The sequence below is a fragment of the Bubalus kerabau genome, chromosome 2, assembly GCF_029407905.1.
Source record: "Bubalus kerabau isolate K-KA32 ecotype Philippines breed swamp buffalo chromosome 2, PCC_UOA_SB_1v2, whole genome shotgun sequence".
In the NCBI taxonomy this organism is placed as follows: Eukaryota; Metazoa; Chordata; class Mammalia; order Artiodactyla; family Bovidae; genus Bubalus; species Bubalus kerabau.
Genome location: NC_073625.1, coordinates 100,118,782 through 100,136,578, shown reverse-complemented (window position 1 = coordinate 100,136,578; position 17,797 = coordinate 100,118,782). Strand labels below are relative to the sequence as shown.

General features: G+C 40.5%; 1 protein-coding gene across 1 annotated transcript in view; it reads left to right on the top strand.

Annotated features, from left to right (window-relative positions):
* Window positions 1–14,138, top strand: part of GUCA1C (guanylate cyclase activator 1C) — a 39,209-nt gene extending 25,071 nt beyond the window's left edge. The window contains 3 exon segments of the mRNA XM_055570078.1: window positions 11,047–11,131; window positions 13,880–14,001; window positions 14,004–14,138. Coding sequence (XP_055426053.1) covers window positions 11,047–11,131; window positions 13,880–14,001; window positions 14,004–14,138 — 342 coding nt within the window.
* Window positions 14,139–17,797: the final 3,659 nt, after the last annotated feature.

The following is a 17,797-nucleotide window of genomic DNA, read 5'->3' as shown; positions in this document are numbered from 1 at the left end:
TGGAGTCAGTGACAGTTCCCCACGTGGTTGGCTATTCTTGGGACGTGTATTTGGAATGGCTGAAGCAATGTCAGTCTCTATCCTGTTGGTTACTGAATGTGCAACTGCATATCAGCATTTTCTTCTAGGTGCAGTCCACTCTGAAGTTTACAAATTTAGAACGGTATTGAGAATGAAAAATAAACATAGGTTGGCCGCCTGATGCAAAGGGCCAACTTGTCATTGGGAAATGACACTGGGAAAGACTGAAGGCAGTAGAAGGGGGCAGCAGAGGGATAAAATGGTTAGATGGCATCACTGACTCAATGAACATGAATTTGAGCAAACTCCGGGAGATAATGAAGGACAAGGGAGCCTGGGGTGTTGCAGTACATGAGGTCACAGAGAGTTGGACACAATTTAGTGACTGACTGACAACAACTTATCTTTTTCTCTGCCTCGCTGCAGAAAGTCTTGTGGGGAGCAGCTGAAATATAATATGGTTTATATAGCAAGAGACGTGGATGAAGAATAAAGGTCCTAAGGAATGAATCTTTCTGGGAACTTGACTAAAGTGTTTTCTAACAGATCGCTCAAGGAGCTCAGATCCTTTCCATCTCTGAAATTCGAGGACTCCCTTTATAAGTCTTAACCCCCCACTCTCTGCTAATGGAGTGAGGATAGTGATTATAATGGTATGAGATGAAATGTATCCCAAGTAAAAGTGACTAAGTGGGGCACTGTGCCTGAATAAAGTTATGAAGCAAAATAAACATTATGAATATTATACGCTGAATTTGTGAATGTCAGAACTAGGATCAGATGTCACAGAGATGATATGGTCCAAATTCTCTCATTTATAGATGAAGCTGAGTCACATAATGTATGGTATAAGAGAAACTTGTGAGGAAAAATCATTGGGTAGAACTATAATGACTATTTCAACAAAGCTGGTACACTATTTAGTAAATATTAACACATGGGAAGAATTCAAGAGTATGATAATACTAATATTGCTTCTACTTGAATCTCATCAAAAATAGTACCAAGATATTTTGTAACTGAACTTGGTAATGTTAAAATTCAGAAATTCTGCATACTTATTACATGTTGCAATACAAAACTGGGAATCTAAAACGTTCTACAGAGTGCCCAACCCAGTATAAATTTTTAAATAACATCTTAATATATACCTATTTTAAAAAACACTAAGTATATAATACAGCATACAAATACTAGGGTGCCTCAAAGCAGTGCTCCAATCATGAGGTTTGTACCCTGGGGTCTATGGATCTATAGCCTTCAGGAATCCTTGGCCCCTCTTAGAATCAAGTGCAAAATTTTGCACATGATCCACTTTTTTTTTCAAGGGGAGGTAGGGGGTCAGGTTTGCAAAAGAACTAGGAAGAGCAAAAGGATTAACTCTTTTTGTTGTTGTTCTAAATCGTACAGGAAAGTTTACATAGATTTTCATTAGTTGAAATGTATAACTTAAGTTAGTGAGCCAAGGAAAGAAAAATAGCTAATTTGAGTTTTTCCCTAAAATGTTTAGAAAGAACAAAATGAAAACAGGCAAACTGAAATAATTAGCACAGAGCAGAAATTAATAATTAGATGCTATTTGTCTCTGACTAATAAAGTGTTAAAAACAGTGAGATGTAATTCTGGTAAAGGCACTGTGGAGGGAGCATAAATTGATAGAACATTCCTGGAAATGTGGTCTGCATAACAGACTAAAATGTCTCTTCAGTTTTAGAGTCAGTTACTTTTTGTCAGGAAAAACAATTTTGCCAAAGATAAAAGTTCTGATTTACATCACAGAATCATTTAAAATCAGATCAGATCAGTCACTCAGTCATGTCCGACTCTTTGCGACCCCATGAATTGCAGCACGCCAGGCCTCCCTGTCCATCACCAACTCCAGGAGTTCACTGAGACTCACGTCCATCAAGTCAGTGATGCCATCCAGCCATCTCATCCTCTGTCGTCCCCTTCTCCTCCTGCCCCCAATCCCTCCCAGCATCAGGGTCTTTTTCAATGAGTCAACTCTTCGCATGAGGTGGCCAAAGTACTGGAGTTTCAGCTTTAGCATCATTCCTTCCAAAGAAATCCCAGGACTGATCTCCTTCAGAATGGACTGGTTGGATCTCCTTGCAGTCCAAGGGACTCTCAAGAGTCTTCTCCAACACCACAGTTCAAATACACATTAAAAAAATCTAAAGGAGGAAAACTTTTAATGCAATGAAATATATAATTATAAAAAATCAGTGGTCTATAAACAAACATTCTACATAATTACAAGTGAAGAAAAACACAAAGGTAAGGAGTAATACATACTGCGTAATTTTTGTCAATACATAGCAAGATGTTAAAATGAAATTCAGCCCAGGTATCATTAAGATTTGAAGGAAGTACTAGTATAGGCAGAATTTACTAGTAGTTAAGGAAGCAGTTACAAAGGAAGTACTTACATCTTAATCACAATTCAAGGGTATAAAATGGTCAAGATGAGGGCTTGGGAGAAGGATTATTGGAGAGGATTTCTCATGTAAGAGCCCTCATGTCAATTGCATGAGGTTCTAAGGACATCAGTTAAGGTGTGGATGTGCCCTGGAGTTTAGGGAACACCCTGTTCCAGTCATAGAGAAATCTAAAGAAGCAGACCATGGCAACAGAATCTTGGGATAAAGTTCAGGATATGTCTGCATTCCTGGAATCTGCTGGGACCAAAAATGCTTGAGTTTTTCCTTAGATCAGATATGGGCCACTGAGAGAGGAAGCTGGTAGAGAGCTTTCTTGGATCTTGTCCAGCTGAGTCACTTGGAGAAGCGAGGAATCCTCAGAAGAGAGGTGGAGAGTGGTTCTCAGCCAGGAGCGATTTTACTCTCCTCCCTCAGGGCACAGCTGGCAAAGTCTGGAGACGATTGATTCTCAACTGGAGAATGGGGGAGGGTGTGGTGCAACTGCTGTCTATTGTTAGAGACCAGGGATGCTGTTAGACATTCTACCACGCATAGGACGACACAGGACAAGAAAGAATTGTCGAGTCCAAAATGTCAGTGGTGCAGTTGCTTAGAATTGGCTTTCTAAAGAAGGAGCCTCAAGGGCTGGAATCAAAGTGCATGATTTCATGTCTAGGGAGTTGCAGGAGAGTCTCAGTAATTAACAGGGGGTGGGAGGCTTCAGAGAAAGAATGGGCTTTAAACGTCTGCTACCCAGAGAGCTCTGCAACCATGAACATGATGGTATCTGCCAAGTCAAGGCTCTCTTACTTTCCCTCTATCTCCTCCTCCCTTCTGCTCACACTTGGAGAGGTCAGAGAAAGGGGTTAGCAAGGTTGGGAAGAAACATATGTACTAAAGGAGGAAGGAAAGAAAACAAATCATGCCTCTTTGCCTCCCCGCCCTGCCATGCTTCTCCTTAAAGAAGAGGGAAACACGAAGCACCCGACAACTCCCTCCAAATTATTATCCCCTTAGGCCTTAATCTTCCAGTCAATCCTTCATCCCCACTTACGTTGCCTGGAGTTGGGTGATGGACAAATTCTAAAAATCTCATCATCTCTCACTGTGACTTACACATGCAGTCGAATATCACTTCAGGATGTGGGAATACTGGATGTCTCGCCAAAGTTTTGAGGCTTCTGGGGTCTCTGTCAAGACAACTGAGAAATCCTAAACTTTCATCTAATAGGAGACTGACTACATGTATCTTAATCATTGCACTAAGTATTATTCAACTGAGATCTCGGCTTGCTAAGGCCAAGAGTGGTGCTTTGCCACCGTTAACTGTGATTATTCCTAGGATTTGAGATTAGTAATGTTTGGGAAGCAGCAAGAGAGAGTCCTATTTGACAAACTGAAATGTTGCCAACAGTTTTTCTAAAGATTCTCCTGTTCAATCAAGACAGTTACGTTCAAATTTCCAGATGACTAATCCATTCTCTCATTGTCTTAATTTCTACATCCAATATGGGTCATTTAATTTAGTCACCTGGGGCAAGAGTGGGGATGGGGAGAGTGGTTAAATCATCCCTCCAGGAAATCTGGAAATGTCTTTTTCCTTATGTCCCCTGACAGCTTTTATGATGAAAAGATGCTGGCAGACTGAGAGAAATTCAGGATCCTTCCAAGGCATGCATGTCTGTCTTCCCAGGTGATAGCCCTGCAAAAGGGCACCAAAAAACCAAACTCACCAGTGGCAGAAGCCAGAGAGAGGGTATTAGATGCTTATAGAACACCCTTTTATGTTCATCATAAGATCAAAGATAAGTCTAAAACTTGAGGAAACTGTCTTTTCTGGGTCCAAAACCACTGTTAGTATCTTTTGTTACTTAATATGTTGAGTGGATCCCTTTGTTCTGTGTAAAATAACACCTTAGACTAAACTCAGTTCATTTAAGTTCCAAGTCTCATTACCCAGAACTGACATACAATCTTTTTATTTGTTTTTGAACTGAAAACAGGTTGAATAGCAAACCTGAAATAAAAAATTCCCTCAATTCTGTCACACTGAGGTAAGAAATGTTGCAAAATGAATTTGCTTCCAGAAGAGTTGAGCTTAGATTTAGTTTGCAGAAGGTGCAAGCCTTCAACCACCAGCAAACTGAGTCCTGAAGAGTTTAACACATCGGTGTTTTGTAAGAGATGTAAACAGTGATAAAATAGCCCTTCACCTCAGGCTCACTTTCCTTATTGTGTAGGAGATAGATTATTTAGACAAAACCATGAACCTTTCAAGAAAATGTACTTGTGATATCACTTCAGTTCAGTTCAGTCACTCAGTTGTGTCCGACTCTTTGCAACCTCATGAACCACAGCACGCCAGGCCTCCCTGTCCATCACCAACTGCCGGAGTCTACCCAAACCCATGTCCATCGAGTCGGTGATGCCATCCAAACATCTCATCCTCTGTCATCCCCTTTTCCTGCCCTCAATCTTTCCCAGCATCTGGGTCTTTTCAAGTGAGTCAGCTCTTTACATCAGGTGGCCAAAGTATTGGAGTTTCAGCTTCAACACTTGGGTTTCACAATTTGACCAGTGCAATGTTCTGCAGCTGATACAATTTGACTGAATATATACTGACTCCATGGACTGTAGCTCGCCAGGCTCCTGTCTCCATGGGATTCTCCAGGCAAGAATACTGGACTGAGTTGCCATGCTCCTCTCCAGGGAATCTTCCCAACCCAAGGATTGAACCTGGGTCTCCCACTTCGCAGGCAGATTCTTTACCATCTGAGCCACCAGGGAAGCCCATATTGACCATACTTATATTCAATGCACAGTGACGGATACTTTGTATATATAAAGAGTGAAGGGAGATAAAAAGGGGAAAAAGTGGGAGAGTAGGGGATGAAGGAATCTTTGCTGTTTGTTTTTGGATATGTTTTATGGCTGAATTTCTTTTTACTGGAGGCTTCTCATCAAATTACGAATAAACTTTTCCCTCCTAACTTCAATTATACCATCCTCTATCAGATTTTTCCTTCTCCTTGACGATACACTTCTGGAAAGAGTTGTCCACGGTTGCCTCCATTTCTGCTCTCTCCGTATTTCTACTGTCTGCTCATTTGTTCATCTGTTCGTTCTGCCCTAAAACCTGGTTTCCTCTTTATCTCAGAAAAGTTGCATTTTTTCAGAGGCAGGAACAAGAAGACACAACACAGACATTCCAAGAGAAGGGAGGGGGATTACACCAAATGGATTCAATCATGGGATGATCTTGAGAAAGTAAGTTTGGAATTGTGGAAAATTAGTAAGAGATGTTAAAGGGGGATCAGGGGAGGGAATAGATATATAAGGGATTGAGAACCATGTTTGTCATCATCCACAGAATCAACCTACCCATCACTTGTAGTGAACACTAGAGGGCAGTAGAGGCTCATGTTGAACGTAGCAGTTTGCTTAGACAATCGTGGCTGCTTACTCGGCAGGACATGAGGAGGAGGAGGCTGGGAGAGAGTTCAAATGAAAGCACCGCCATGAGCAATCCAAACATTTGGGCAAGAGTATAATTCTCAGAAAAACAACTTGAAAATGTATCAAGAGCAAAGAACTTCCTCTTAAGGACCCAGTCCCGCATCTACCTCTTAGTCTCAAGTGAGTAATGCTGACTTACTGGTTTACTACAATCAAAGCCACTTGGTGTCATCACTTTATATAAGTCTACATGGATGGAGAATAAAGTAAGTCAGTACATGTGAAAGCTGCAAGGAACAATTTCAGATTGCCCAGAGTTGCTAAGGAGGCTAAGTGAAGTTAGAAAAGAACCCGAAAAATGGAAAGCGGAGGACCTGATGAGGCCAGTGCAAAACTTGATTTGAAATATGTACCTGAAATGGTAATCATCAAGCAAGAGAAATGCTGGAGATTGTTTTTTGTTTTAGACTTTAATCCTAGAGGTGCTGCAGGGTGGCAGGGACTGGAGTAGAGAGGGATAAACCATTCAACTCAGGGTCAGAATTGTTGATCAAAGGGTGAGTGTTCTGAAAGTAGATGGAACATCATGAATACTTAAGACTTAGCATCATAAGTGAATTTCAAAAGGACAGGTCAAGGACATTTGAAAATATCCACGACTCCTGCTTGTAGTGCTGGTGAGGGGTGGAAGGGGTATAAGAAAAAGTGACTTCCCATAGAGAAGTATGAGAGGATGGTGGTATCCTCAAGAAGAGGCTCCATTTGAAGAGACAGATAACATGTTCCAGAAAACAGAAAATTATGCAGGAGTCATTTACATTTATGTAATCTCCTCAAGAACAAAGAAACGGTAAAATGGGGAGTGTGGTTGGAAAGGGCCTAGAAATAGAGTTGAGTTGAAAAACAATGTAAATCTAGATGAGAGAAGATGTTGGGTTCAGGAATAACTGAGTTCACCTGCAATTAGGGAACTGGGATTTTTGACCTGTAGTCATAACTCAGATCACTTCATGGGAAATAGATGGGGAAACAGTGGAAACAGTGTCAGACTTTATTTTTTTGGGCTCCAATATCACTGCAGATGGTGATTGCAGCCATGAAATTAAAAGACGCTTACTCCTTGGAAGGAAAGTTATGACCAACCTAGATAGCATATTCAAAAGCAGAGACATTACTTTGCCAACAAAGGTCCGTCTAGTCAAGGCTATGGTTTTTCCAGTGGTCATGTATGGATGTGAGAGTTGGACTATGAAGAAGGCTGAGCGCCGAAGAATTGATGCTTTTGAACTGTGGTGTTGGAGAAGACTCTTGAGAATCCCTGGGACTGCAAGGAGATCCAACCAATCCATTCTAAAGGAGATCAGTCCTGGGTGTTCATTGGAAGGAATGATGCTGAAGCTGAAAATCCAATACTTTGGCCACCTGACACTAAGAGTTGACTCATTGGAAAAGACTCTGATGCTGGGAGGGATTGAGGGCAGGAGGAGAAGGGGACGACAGAGTATGAGATGGCTGGATGACATCACCGACTCGATGGACGTGAGTTTGCGTGAACTCCGGGAGTTGGTGATGGACAGGGAGGCCTGGTGTGCTGCAATTCATGGGGTCGCAAAGAGTCAGACACGACTGAGCGACTGAACTGAACTGAACTGAATAACTCAGAAGAAAGGGGATACTTTATGGTTTCTGGAACAGCTTACAGAATTAATAACATCATTTACTCCGATATAAAAATTCATATCTTAAATATCATTGGCTTTTATAAAATGAAGATACCAAACTAGTCTCACTTTATAATAACAATGAACCACTCTTTCTTGGCAAATGCATATACAGAATTAAAACTGATAGAATTTGCTTTTATTTGGAAATTATTGGAGGTGGTTGTATCATCTCAAGGGAGAGCTGGGCCATTCCATGCATCAAGATAAAAGTGCTAAAATTGTTGTACAACGACAGCCCAGTGCACCAAAGGACAAGGAAGAGAAAATAATGAAGACATAGATGGTTGATATTTGTTGAAGTATGAAAGGATTTTGCCAGAATTTGACAGAGGAGGATACAGGGCTTCACTCAGACCTAAAGGGAAAATGAGTGTCACAGATGAAAATATCTATTCACATTTTTATAAGTTATATATACCTCAAATAAAGCTTTTATTGTTATCATTGTTATAAAAACATTGGTGTTGGTAGAAATGGAGATGTTTAAATATAGCAGAATAGTGTTAGCCATGTCCCAACATATCATTTTCTGATTTCTCAAAATAAAAAGCAACAAACACAGAATTTGTATCTGATCCAATGTATATTGAGGCCAAAGATAAGAAGACTCCAGTACACTCAGATGCAACCAAAAAAAAAAGAAAAAGTAAACTTCAGGGATGTATATGAAAAATCCCAATTTGACTGAAAATTGCAAAAGGATGACCAACATCAATTCTGCTATAACAGAAAAATACAGAATAGATATTTTTAATTCCAGACATAATTATCATGGTAGTTAGCAAATCAAAGTTATATCAAAAGAGAGGTATAGGTTTAGTGCTAAGAAAATAAAGAAACAAAGAACTATCAGCTCCATGAGGGCAAGAGGTATTTCTGGTTTTTTATGTACTTTGGTGTTTCTTGTGCTCTCACACTTTCTGGCACATAATAGGTTCTCCATAAATAGTTTCATAATGAGTATCTGATAAGATGTCATGGAAAACAAAGGAAGAAATAAAGAACGAGTAAGTACAGTATGCATTGCTATCTGTAGGAAGAAAGGCATCTAAGAGACTAGTTAGGAAATGAACATATATGAAAATGGGTTTGTTTAGTCACTAAGTTGTATCCAACTCTTTTGCAACCCATGAACTGTAGCCTGTCATGCTCCTCTGTCCATGGAATTCTCCAGGCAAGAATACTGGAATGGGTTGCCATTTTCTTCTCCAGGGGATCTTCCCAACCCAGGGATTGAACCAGAGTCTCCTGCATGGCAGGCAGATTCTTTACAGTTGAGCCACCTGGGAAGCCCAAATATGCATTACAAATGTCATAAGATACAAATACAGATCTATTAGCAGAACTTAATTGCCAATGGAAAGTATTAATAGACGTGAGGCACAGAGAGAGGTTAACGGTGGATTCTTTCTTTCATTACACTTCTCTGTAGTGTTGTTGTTTTTTACCATGAGTATGTATCATTGCTATTACTCAACAAGTTAGCTTATTCTAATATTATGAACAAAAGCATCTAGGAAAGGAGATTTTGAAGAGAATCACAAAGACGGAAAATCGAAGCTCAATATTCAATATCACTGAAGAATGAAAACAGAAGGGACAGCAAGACAAGTCAGGATAAACGATCAAGCATGGAATTCTGCAGCCCTTACTTCAGGAAGAATAGCAATCGGCATGCTACCATGTGCCTCTTAGCACTCATTCTTGACATGATTTAGGAAGATTTATAGACACTTGTTCACAACCACAAGTGCAGAAACTGTCCAGACAACAAAGTACCAAATAGCCCAGGGATAAACGAGACTTAAGTGGCTAATAATAAACTGTGAAAGTGAAAAGAAACAGAATGAAGCCAGAGAGAAAATGAGAGGGTGGTTAGTAAGGAGGTAATGTGGGGTAAATGAAAACAGGGACATGAAGACCTTTTATTGAGTGACTAACCAGAAAGACCAGTTTCTAGACTGGAACACTGGAAGCAAACTGGGAAACTGGGAACTACCAGGAAATAATAGGGAAATCAAGTTTCTTTATATGAGACAAAAAATTGCAGCTTTTTTATAACACTCAGCTATAAAATACTACTAAATGCTTCTAGTGCCACCTTGTAATGAACACAGAACTTGTGTCACTTTTTCTCACCTCCTGAGACTGCAATTCCATCTTTGCCAATTTCCCAGCCCCAGCACAAAATTTCATGTTCTTATTAGAAAGAATTGAAAAGCAATTCCTTGACACTGGTTGGTTTCTTTTCTAACCAACCTGACTTCTTTAGAGGGAAAAAAAAATGCTAATGGGGGCATAGTCAGTACATTTTGATATTTTGGAAGGAAGAGGCAGTTTTGGGCTTATAGACACTTAAGATATTAATGGGAAGAAAGACATGATTCAGAAATACCAGCAAAACAACCGGATTCCAGAAACAAGACTAAATATTCATGGATCACTGTCCTATCGCCAATAAAACCACTGAACCTGGTCATGAGTGATGATGGAAAAGCACCCGTAACACTCACCTTCAGGGTCCCAAACAGCCCTATATAATGTGGCTATACATTCTGTGTATTATGTATATTTCAATATATAAAATTGTGCGATTTCTGAATTATATGCCACAAAGATTAATGTGTTTCTAAATAGAAAACAAAAATTAAAAGCTCAAAGCTTTATTTAGGTCCTGAGTCCCATGAGCTCTGGCTTGGTCATTTCTCATCAACTTAGACTCATGACTGGTTGATCTTTTGATAGGAAATTTCTGGACCTGCACAGGCAATCCTTTCCAGGGAGACACAGATCCATCTTTTTACTTTGTTTGGGCATAAATCCACAAACAAATCAAAGAGGACCAGGAAGTAATGTTTAAGAATCTCAGATAAAGGAAAGCAATTCATCAGCTGAGGTTTTCTGAGCACCTCCTGCCTTTGCAGCCCTGGTTGGCCGTGCTGGTGAAGCCATGCAGTGCAGGCAATGGCAACTGTAGTAAGGCTCGATGAATGTTTGAATGCTCAGTCTTAGGAGGAACAGAGTGAGGAAAACTTCAAGATAAGTATGTTAGAAATAGTAAATATCATTTAAGTTGCTTCTGGTAGAGGTTGGCTTAATTTGGAAGGGAGAATGTTTTTGGTGAGTGGGTTAGATCACATGAAAAAAGCAAATATGCAGAATTCTTAGGTATTTTGAAAAGCATAACAGCAGTGAAAAATTCCATCTTAAGAGTAAATCTTAAAAGTTGTGACAAGAAAAGTTGTAACTAGGTAAGGTGATAGGTATTGACTAAACTTACTTTGTTACATCAAGTTTTGTTGCACCCCTTAATGTCAGTTACATTGCCAATTTTTTAAATGCCATAAGTATTTCATCTTTTTTCTCATTTCCACATCAGTAACTTGCATGGCTTTTTAACATATGCTACTATATCCTGTGTTTAGTTGCTCAGTCTTGTTCGACTTCGCGACCTCTTGGCTTCTTCTATGGCCTACAGTGATAATGGAGAAGTGTTGTTACAGTTGAGTGGTCAAAACAGATTTCAGCTCCCTATCTCCACTCCCACCTCTCTTGCGGTCATACTGAGGCCCTAGAAATCTGAAAAGCCTTTTGGGTTGTAAACCTAGCAGCTGTGTTTTCCCTTTGCAAAGGAGACATTCTTATTTATGACCACTACAGCATGTGACTTCCCCATTGCACACTTACTTCTCCTTTGGAGTTTCAGATTTCCTTCCTTTTCTTTGGTTTGTTCCACAGTTGCACTTTCCTAGGATGCATAGGGAATTTTGATCCTACCTGCTGTTACTGGGATTTTGCACAGACTTCTTTGGCATAAGAAAACATAAAGGAACAAAGATTAGATTTCTCTCTTTAAAGAAATCTTATTTTGCCATGGAAACCAAAAGGAAAAGATATTATAAAAATGTGATTTATACTTGTTTGTATTTGAGCTACAATTGTGGTTGTTAGATATTTGTCTTTGTCCATTAAAGGACAGGTACAGTTGGTGATGGACAGAGAAGCCTGGCATGCTGCAGTCCATGGGGTCGCACAGAGTCGGACACAACTGAGCAACTGAACTGAACAGTTAAACACGTGCTTTCGATTCCTGCTGACTTTCTGCCTCAGGTGCATATTCCCTAGTAAGTTACTCAATGTAACTTCACTTGACTTTGACTGACCTCCCACCAAGACACACACTCTAAAGTACAATCTCCTTGAGATTTGGAAATTCATCTGTGCTTTTCAACCTGAATATACCCATTAGTATAATCCAAATGACCTAAGTCGACAGAGAATCTCTCCTCCACCCCCCACCATCCAACGTTGAAAAGTTTGTCTTGTGGGCTGAAGGTGGTGGAAAACACAGCAGCTGGTACACATGGGTATAAATCAATAGTTTTGTAGCTAACTGGAAAAGCTGGTCAGTGTAGACCTAAGGCTTAAGTCAAGGTGACACAATGAGAAATATAAAATCAGAAAAGGAGAGAACTACAAAACTGGTGAATGAATAAATGTTTACCCTTCTGTACAGCTTTGGATAGTCCTTGAAGTCATTTCCTCAGGGAGAAGAATGTTAAAAACAGCCTTGAGAACAGTCGTTTCCTTCTGATCTTAGAAATCAGCAGTTTTCATGCCCCTATGACTTGGCCATATGTTCAAGATTCAGTTCAGTTCACTTTAGTTGCTCAGTCATGTCTGACTCTTTGTGAGGCCATGGACTGCAGCACACCAGACCTTCCTATCCATCACCAACTCCTGGAGTACACCCAAACTCATGTCCATTGAGTCGGTGATGCCATCCACCATCTCATCTTCTGTTGTCCCCTTCTCCTCCCGCCCTCAATCTTTCCTAGCATCAGGGTCTTTTCCAATGACCCTTCACATCAAGTGGCCAAAGTATTGGAGTCTCAGCTTCAACATCAATCCTTCCAATGAACACCCAGGACTGATCTCCTTTAGGATGGATTGATGGTATCTCTTTGCAGTCCAAGGTACTCTCAAGAGTCTTCTCCAACACCACACTTCAAAAGCATCAATTCTTTGGTGCTCAGCTTTCTTTACAGTCCAACTCTCACATCCATACATGACCACTGGAAAAACCATAGCCTTGATTAGACGGACCTTTGTTGGCAAAGTAACGTCTCTGCTTTTTAATATGCTGTCTAGGTTGGTCATAACTTTCCTTCCAAGGAATAAGCATTTTGTAATTTCATGGCTGCAATCACCATCTGCAGTGATTTTGGAGCCCCCAAAAATAAAGTCTGACGCTGTTTCCACTGTTTCCCCATCTATTTCCCATGAAGTGATGGGACCGGAATGCCATGATCTTCGTTTTCTGAATGTTGAGCTTTAAGCCAACTTTTTCACTCTCCTCTCTCACTTTCATCAAGAGGCTCTTCAGTTCTTCTTCACTTTCTGCCATAAGGCTGGTGTCATCTGCATATCTGAGGTTATTGATATTTCTCCCAGCAATCTTGATTCCAGCTTGTGCTTCTTCCAGCCCAGCATTTCCCATGATGTACTCTGCATGGAAGTTAAATAAGCAGGGTGACAATATACAGCCTTGATGTACTCCTTTTCCTATTTGGAACCAGTCTGTTGTTCCATGTCCAGTTCTAACTGTTGCTTCCTGACCTGCATACAGATTTCTCAAGAGGCAGGTCAGATGGTCTAGTATTCCCATCTGTTTCAGAATTTTCCACAGTTTATTGTGATCCACACAGTCAAAGGCTTTGGCATAGTCAATAAGGCAGAAATAGATGTTTTTCTGGAATTCTCTTGCTTTTTTGATGATCCAGCGGACGTTGGCAATTTGAGCTCTGGTTCCTCTGCCTTTTCTAAAACCAGCTTGAACATCTGGGTGTTCATGGTTCATGTATTGCTGAAGCCTGGCTTGGATAATTTTGAGCATTACTTTGCTAGCATGTGAGGTGAGTGCAATTGTGCGGTAGTGCAGTAGTTTGAACATTCTTTGGCATTGCCTTTCTTCAGGATTGAAGGTTGAATAATCAATTCTGTATAGAGATGTTAACAATTTATGTGTGAACACAGGTATTATATATTACCTGATGTTCTCAACTTGAAAAGAGATTGTCACCTGTATTTTCACCTAACAACCCTAGCATTGAATGCTTTCTATGAAAGGGTATTCAAGGAATTAAGAGTCTGAGATGAAAGGATCTAAGAATACTGATAAAAATGCCAGTGAATATATTGTATGTTAGTGAGTGGTGTAGACAAAGCCTTTTGCTAATTGTTCTTATTTTCTGGGAGAATTGACTTTGGAAGGATTTATCAATGGCACGGAAAAAGATCAGGGCCTTCTGGAAATTGTTTCCAAGAGCTTTGACTTTTCCAATGTACTGAAAGTAATCTGTGGTGGGAAATAGCCAGACACTGGAGAAAGGCTTCTTCTAAACCAATTGACAAGAATGGTGTAGGGACAGTGAAAGTTGAGAAACTCTGGAATGGATGCAAAGCAAAACACTCAGCTTTTGGTGGATTGAAAACTCTCAGTGGAGAAGAAATGTGATTTTCTGCATGTACCTGCTATTGATTACATGTTTTTATTATCATTGGTAACCACTTATGAATAACCCACTTAAGTTCCACAGAGAACTCTCATAAAGATTCTAAAAAGAAGCACTGTTGCTTCAGTTTATGCATCAGTCCTCTGTCTACATGTTAGAACATGATTAAACTGAAGGATTGCCTCCATGGCTATCAGTGCAAACTGGAGCTTGCATGTATGTTTTCTTGCCCACCTAAATTAGTCTGCATCTTATAGAACTGGACTATTCAGACAGTGTCTCAACAATTTAACATTCTTAGATTAAACATGCATTTGACATATGTATTTGCTGCCTCTTGGTTCTTGTTTCATCTGTATATTATAAATGACTGGGTTCTGGTCTGTTGAAAAGCTTTTTTTTTCTGCCCTTCTTTCTTATTCCTTACCCTGGACGCTGTCTTGAATCAGTAATAATGTTCTGCTCCAAAGGAAAAGTCTTAAACTATGTAGTAAAAGGAGAAAATTTCCGACTGGGCAATGAGAATGTTTCCATCTGATTTGTTATAAATCTGGGTCCAGTTGTGCATGAAAATTCGATGCATCATCTGTAATTATTATGCCAGTTGGAGGTTTGATCAGAACAGCAGACAGCCAGGCTATGCAACAACAAGCACTTGACATTTTAAATGGTCCTGACATTATAGCTCTGACATTTCATTTTTTATATCCTTTCCCCAAAAATGAAATGACGAATGAGATTTCTTGATGGGTTAGAACTTTTAAAGTTTCGGGTTCTGTATCACAGGCCTATTAGTACCTCTGTCAATGCCAGGCTATGCAAACAGTGGAGGTTGAAGAGCAGATGTGAGCTGTCTTTACGTTAAAAACTTCCTAATTACTCTTTCATATTCAAATTTGGGTTAAAAACACACACAGAGTGAACTGTCCCTGTCTCCCTGTAGTTAGAGATGTGGATCAAGTATAGAGAGGAATAGATGAGGTGCACACAGCAATAGAAATGAAGTATAAATGGAGGTAGGAAGACTTAGGTAAACAAATTGATGAAGATGCAGTTGAAGGTCATATAGATGCAGGTAGAAATATTCTGAGTGAGTGATAGTCGCTCAGTTGTGTCTGACTCTTTGTGACCACAGGGACTGTAGCCTGTCAGGCTCCTCTGTCCATGGAATTCTCCAGGCAAGAATACTGGAGTGGGTTTTCTAGGATCTTCAAAAGATTGAGATTTACAAAATACATAATGTAATGTGAAATATGTTGAAATGGAATGATCACGGACAAAGCAAGGCAAGAAAAATCCCTGCAGCTGTAATGCCACAAAATCCTGCTCATTTGCTGATGGTGAGCTACCCGCTGGACTCTGAGCTTCCTAACAGTAGAAGTGAAAAGGAAAACATCATTTCACTCTTACCCAGCAGCAGCCCCATCCCAGCAGTGGCAGTTGATTTCATTTCTTCAACCACATTTCTCTGGGGCACCCAATGTCCTTTCCACATAAAACTGGGTCCCAGTTCCCTGCTTCCAAGCTTCTATGTTCTAATAACCTCAACCTCTTCCTTTTATTTCCCTTGCCTAGGATGGGAGCTGCTCCTTGCCATTTCTGTGTTACCTCAGTGTCTTGCTTGACTTTTCCAGTCCTCCAATGTCCTGTTAACCAATTCTTTGTATTAAACAGGGATTTAAAATATTTTGTGTGTGTGTATGCATGCTCAGTCATGTCCAACTCTTTGTGACCTCATGGACGGCAGCTTGCCAGGCTCCTCTGTCCATGAGATTTCCCAGGCAAGAATACCAGAGTGGGTTGCCATTTCCTCCTCCAGGGTATCTTCCCAACTGAGGGAACTGAACTTTCATCTCCTGCATTGCCAGGTGGATTCTTTATCACTGTGACACCTGGGAAGCCCTTTTCTCTCTATGTACTAAGTCCTTACTATGGAATTGGCTGAATGGGCTCATTTAATAGTGATGGCCCAGTGATGTGGCTGTTATCCCTACTTTATGCCTGGTAGCTGAGACTCAAAGAAGTGGTATCATTTTCCCAGATAGCTGCCTGGTAGTATCATATGATCCAGGCTGAGCATAACAGGGAAGCAACTGGCAACAGAGCAATGTAGTCAGTAGGACCCCAGCCCGGCATCATAGAGTAAAATATGGAAAGACGGGTTTTGGAGCTGAGGGTTTATAGTTTAATTATCAACACAGAAGTAATAGATAGGATGAGCCAAGTAGACACTTAAGGACACCTCCCTACCCATAGAGACCCTCAGAACATCCGTGCTCTGCTTTATCCTAGGTCCCATCTCCCACTTTATGTTTTGAACCCTATATTTCTCAGGCGGCTTCCCAGGCTCCAGCTTCCCTGTTGCCTCCTACCTGGATGGCACTCTTCCACTCATCACCCTCTTTGGAATCATGACCGTTTTGTCTAGTTTACCAGGCTTGCTTTCAGTTTTTTCCTTGGATGCTGCCTGGTAGGTTTCTAAGCTCTGTTCCATCACTATACCCAACACTCACTCCGGGTCTACCTCTTCTCAAGTTGACCCACAGCTTATGGAGAAGGTGAGAGCAGTACTCCATTCTCTTTCCAAAGTATAGCTTTGCTCATATGCGAGAATAGCAGACAGAGCACACGCTTGCCAGATTCTTAGGGAAATGGGTTTGTGAGTGCAGTTGAAGGATGTGAAAATGCTAGTTGCTTGTCGTAAGAGAACACATCACAAAGTAATGTCTACTTCATAGGTTTGCTGAGGGTGGTCCTAAGGAGAGGAGATGAAATCTAGGCACACAAGGATTTAGATTAAATCATGTATAGGTGAGGTAGAAAAAGAGGCTGGAAAAACAGAACCATATTATTTCCTTCGGGACTCTGTCTCTTAATACCACATTCCTCCAAAGTCCTAGGCTCCATCATTTCTTCTGCAACTTAACATTGTGATGCTGAGTCCAAGGAAATAGTCCTAATTGAAATATGAAGTCATATTACTTTACTTTAAAATATCTCATTCATTAAATTTAAATTCATCCTTTAGATAAGGTTTAATCAGAGACTTCTGCCTAATGATTTTTTTAAATTTTGAATTTTTATTGTATTTATTAGAATTCCTCAGTTCCTGCTCCCCACCCCCCAGGGGTTTTTACAGTAAAGTTTCAAGCAAAGAATCCCATGACAAGTAGGGCCTCAATAACTTTTAATTAAATGGGAGTGACAGCCTCAGAAATAGTCAAAGGGCAGTAGCCCAACCAGAATTACAGCCATCTAATGAGGAGAAGACAATGGCACCCCACTCCAGTACTCTTGCCTGGAAAATCCCATGGATGGAGGAGCCTGGTGGGCTGCAGTCTGTGGGGTCGCTAGGAGTCGGACACGACTGAGTGACTTCACTTTCACTTTTCACTTTCATACATTGGAGAAGGAAATGGCAACCCACTCCAGTAGTCTTGCCTGTAGAATCCCAGGGTTGGGAGAGCCTGGTGGGCTGCCGTCTATGGGGTCGCACAGAGTCGGACACGACTGAAGCGACTTAGCAGCAGCAGCAACGAGATCCTAGCCTAGATATTCCAATATATTTTCCTCTTAAAAAAGTAATTCCTTGGCATTTTGAAGGAAAGGAACACTATTTTAAGAAAGATGAAAGGCATTAAAAGATTTAATTTTTACCTTA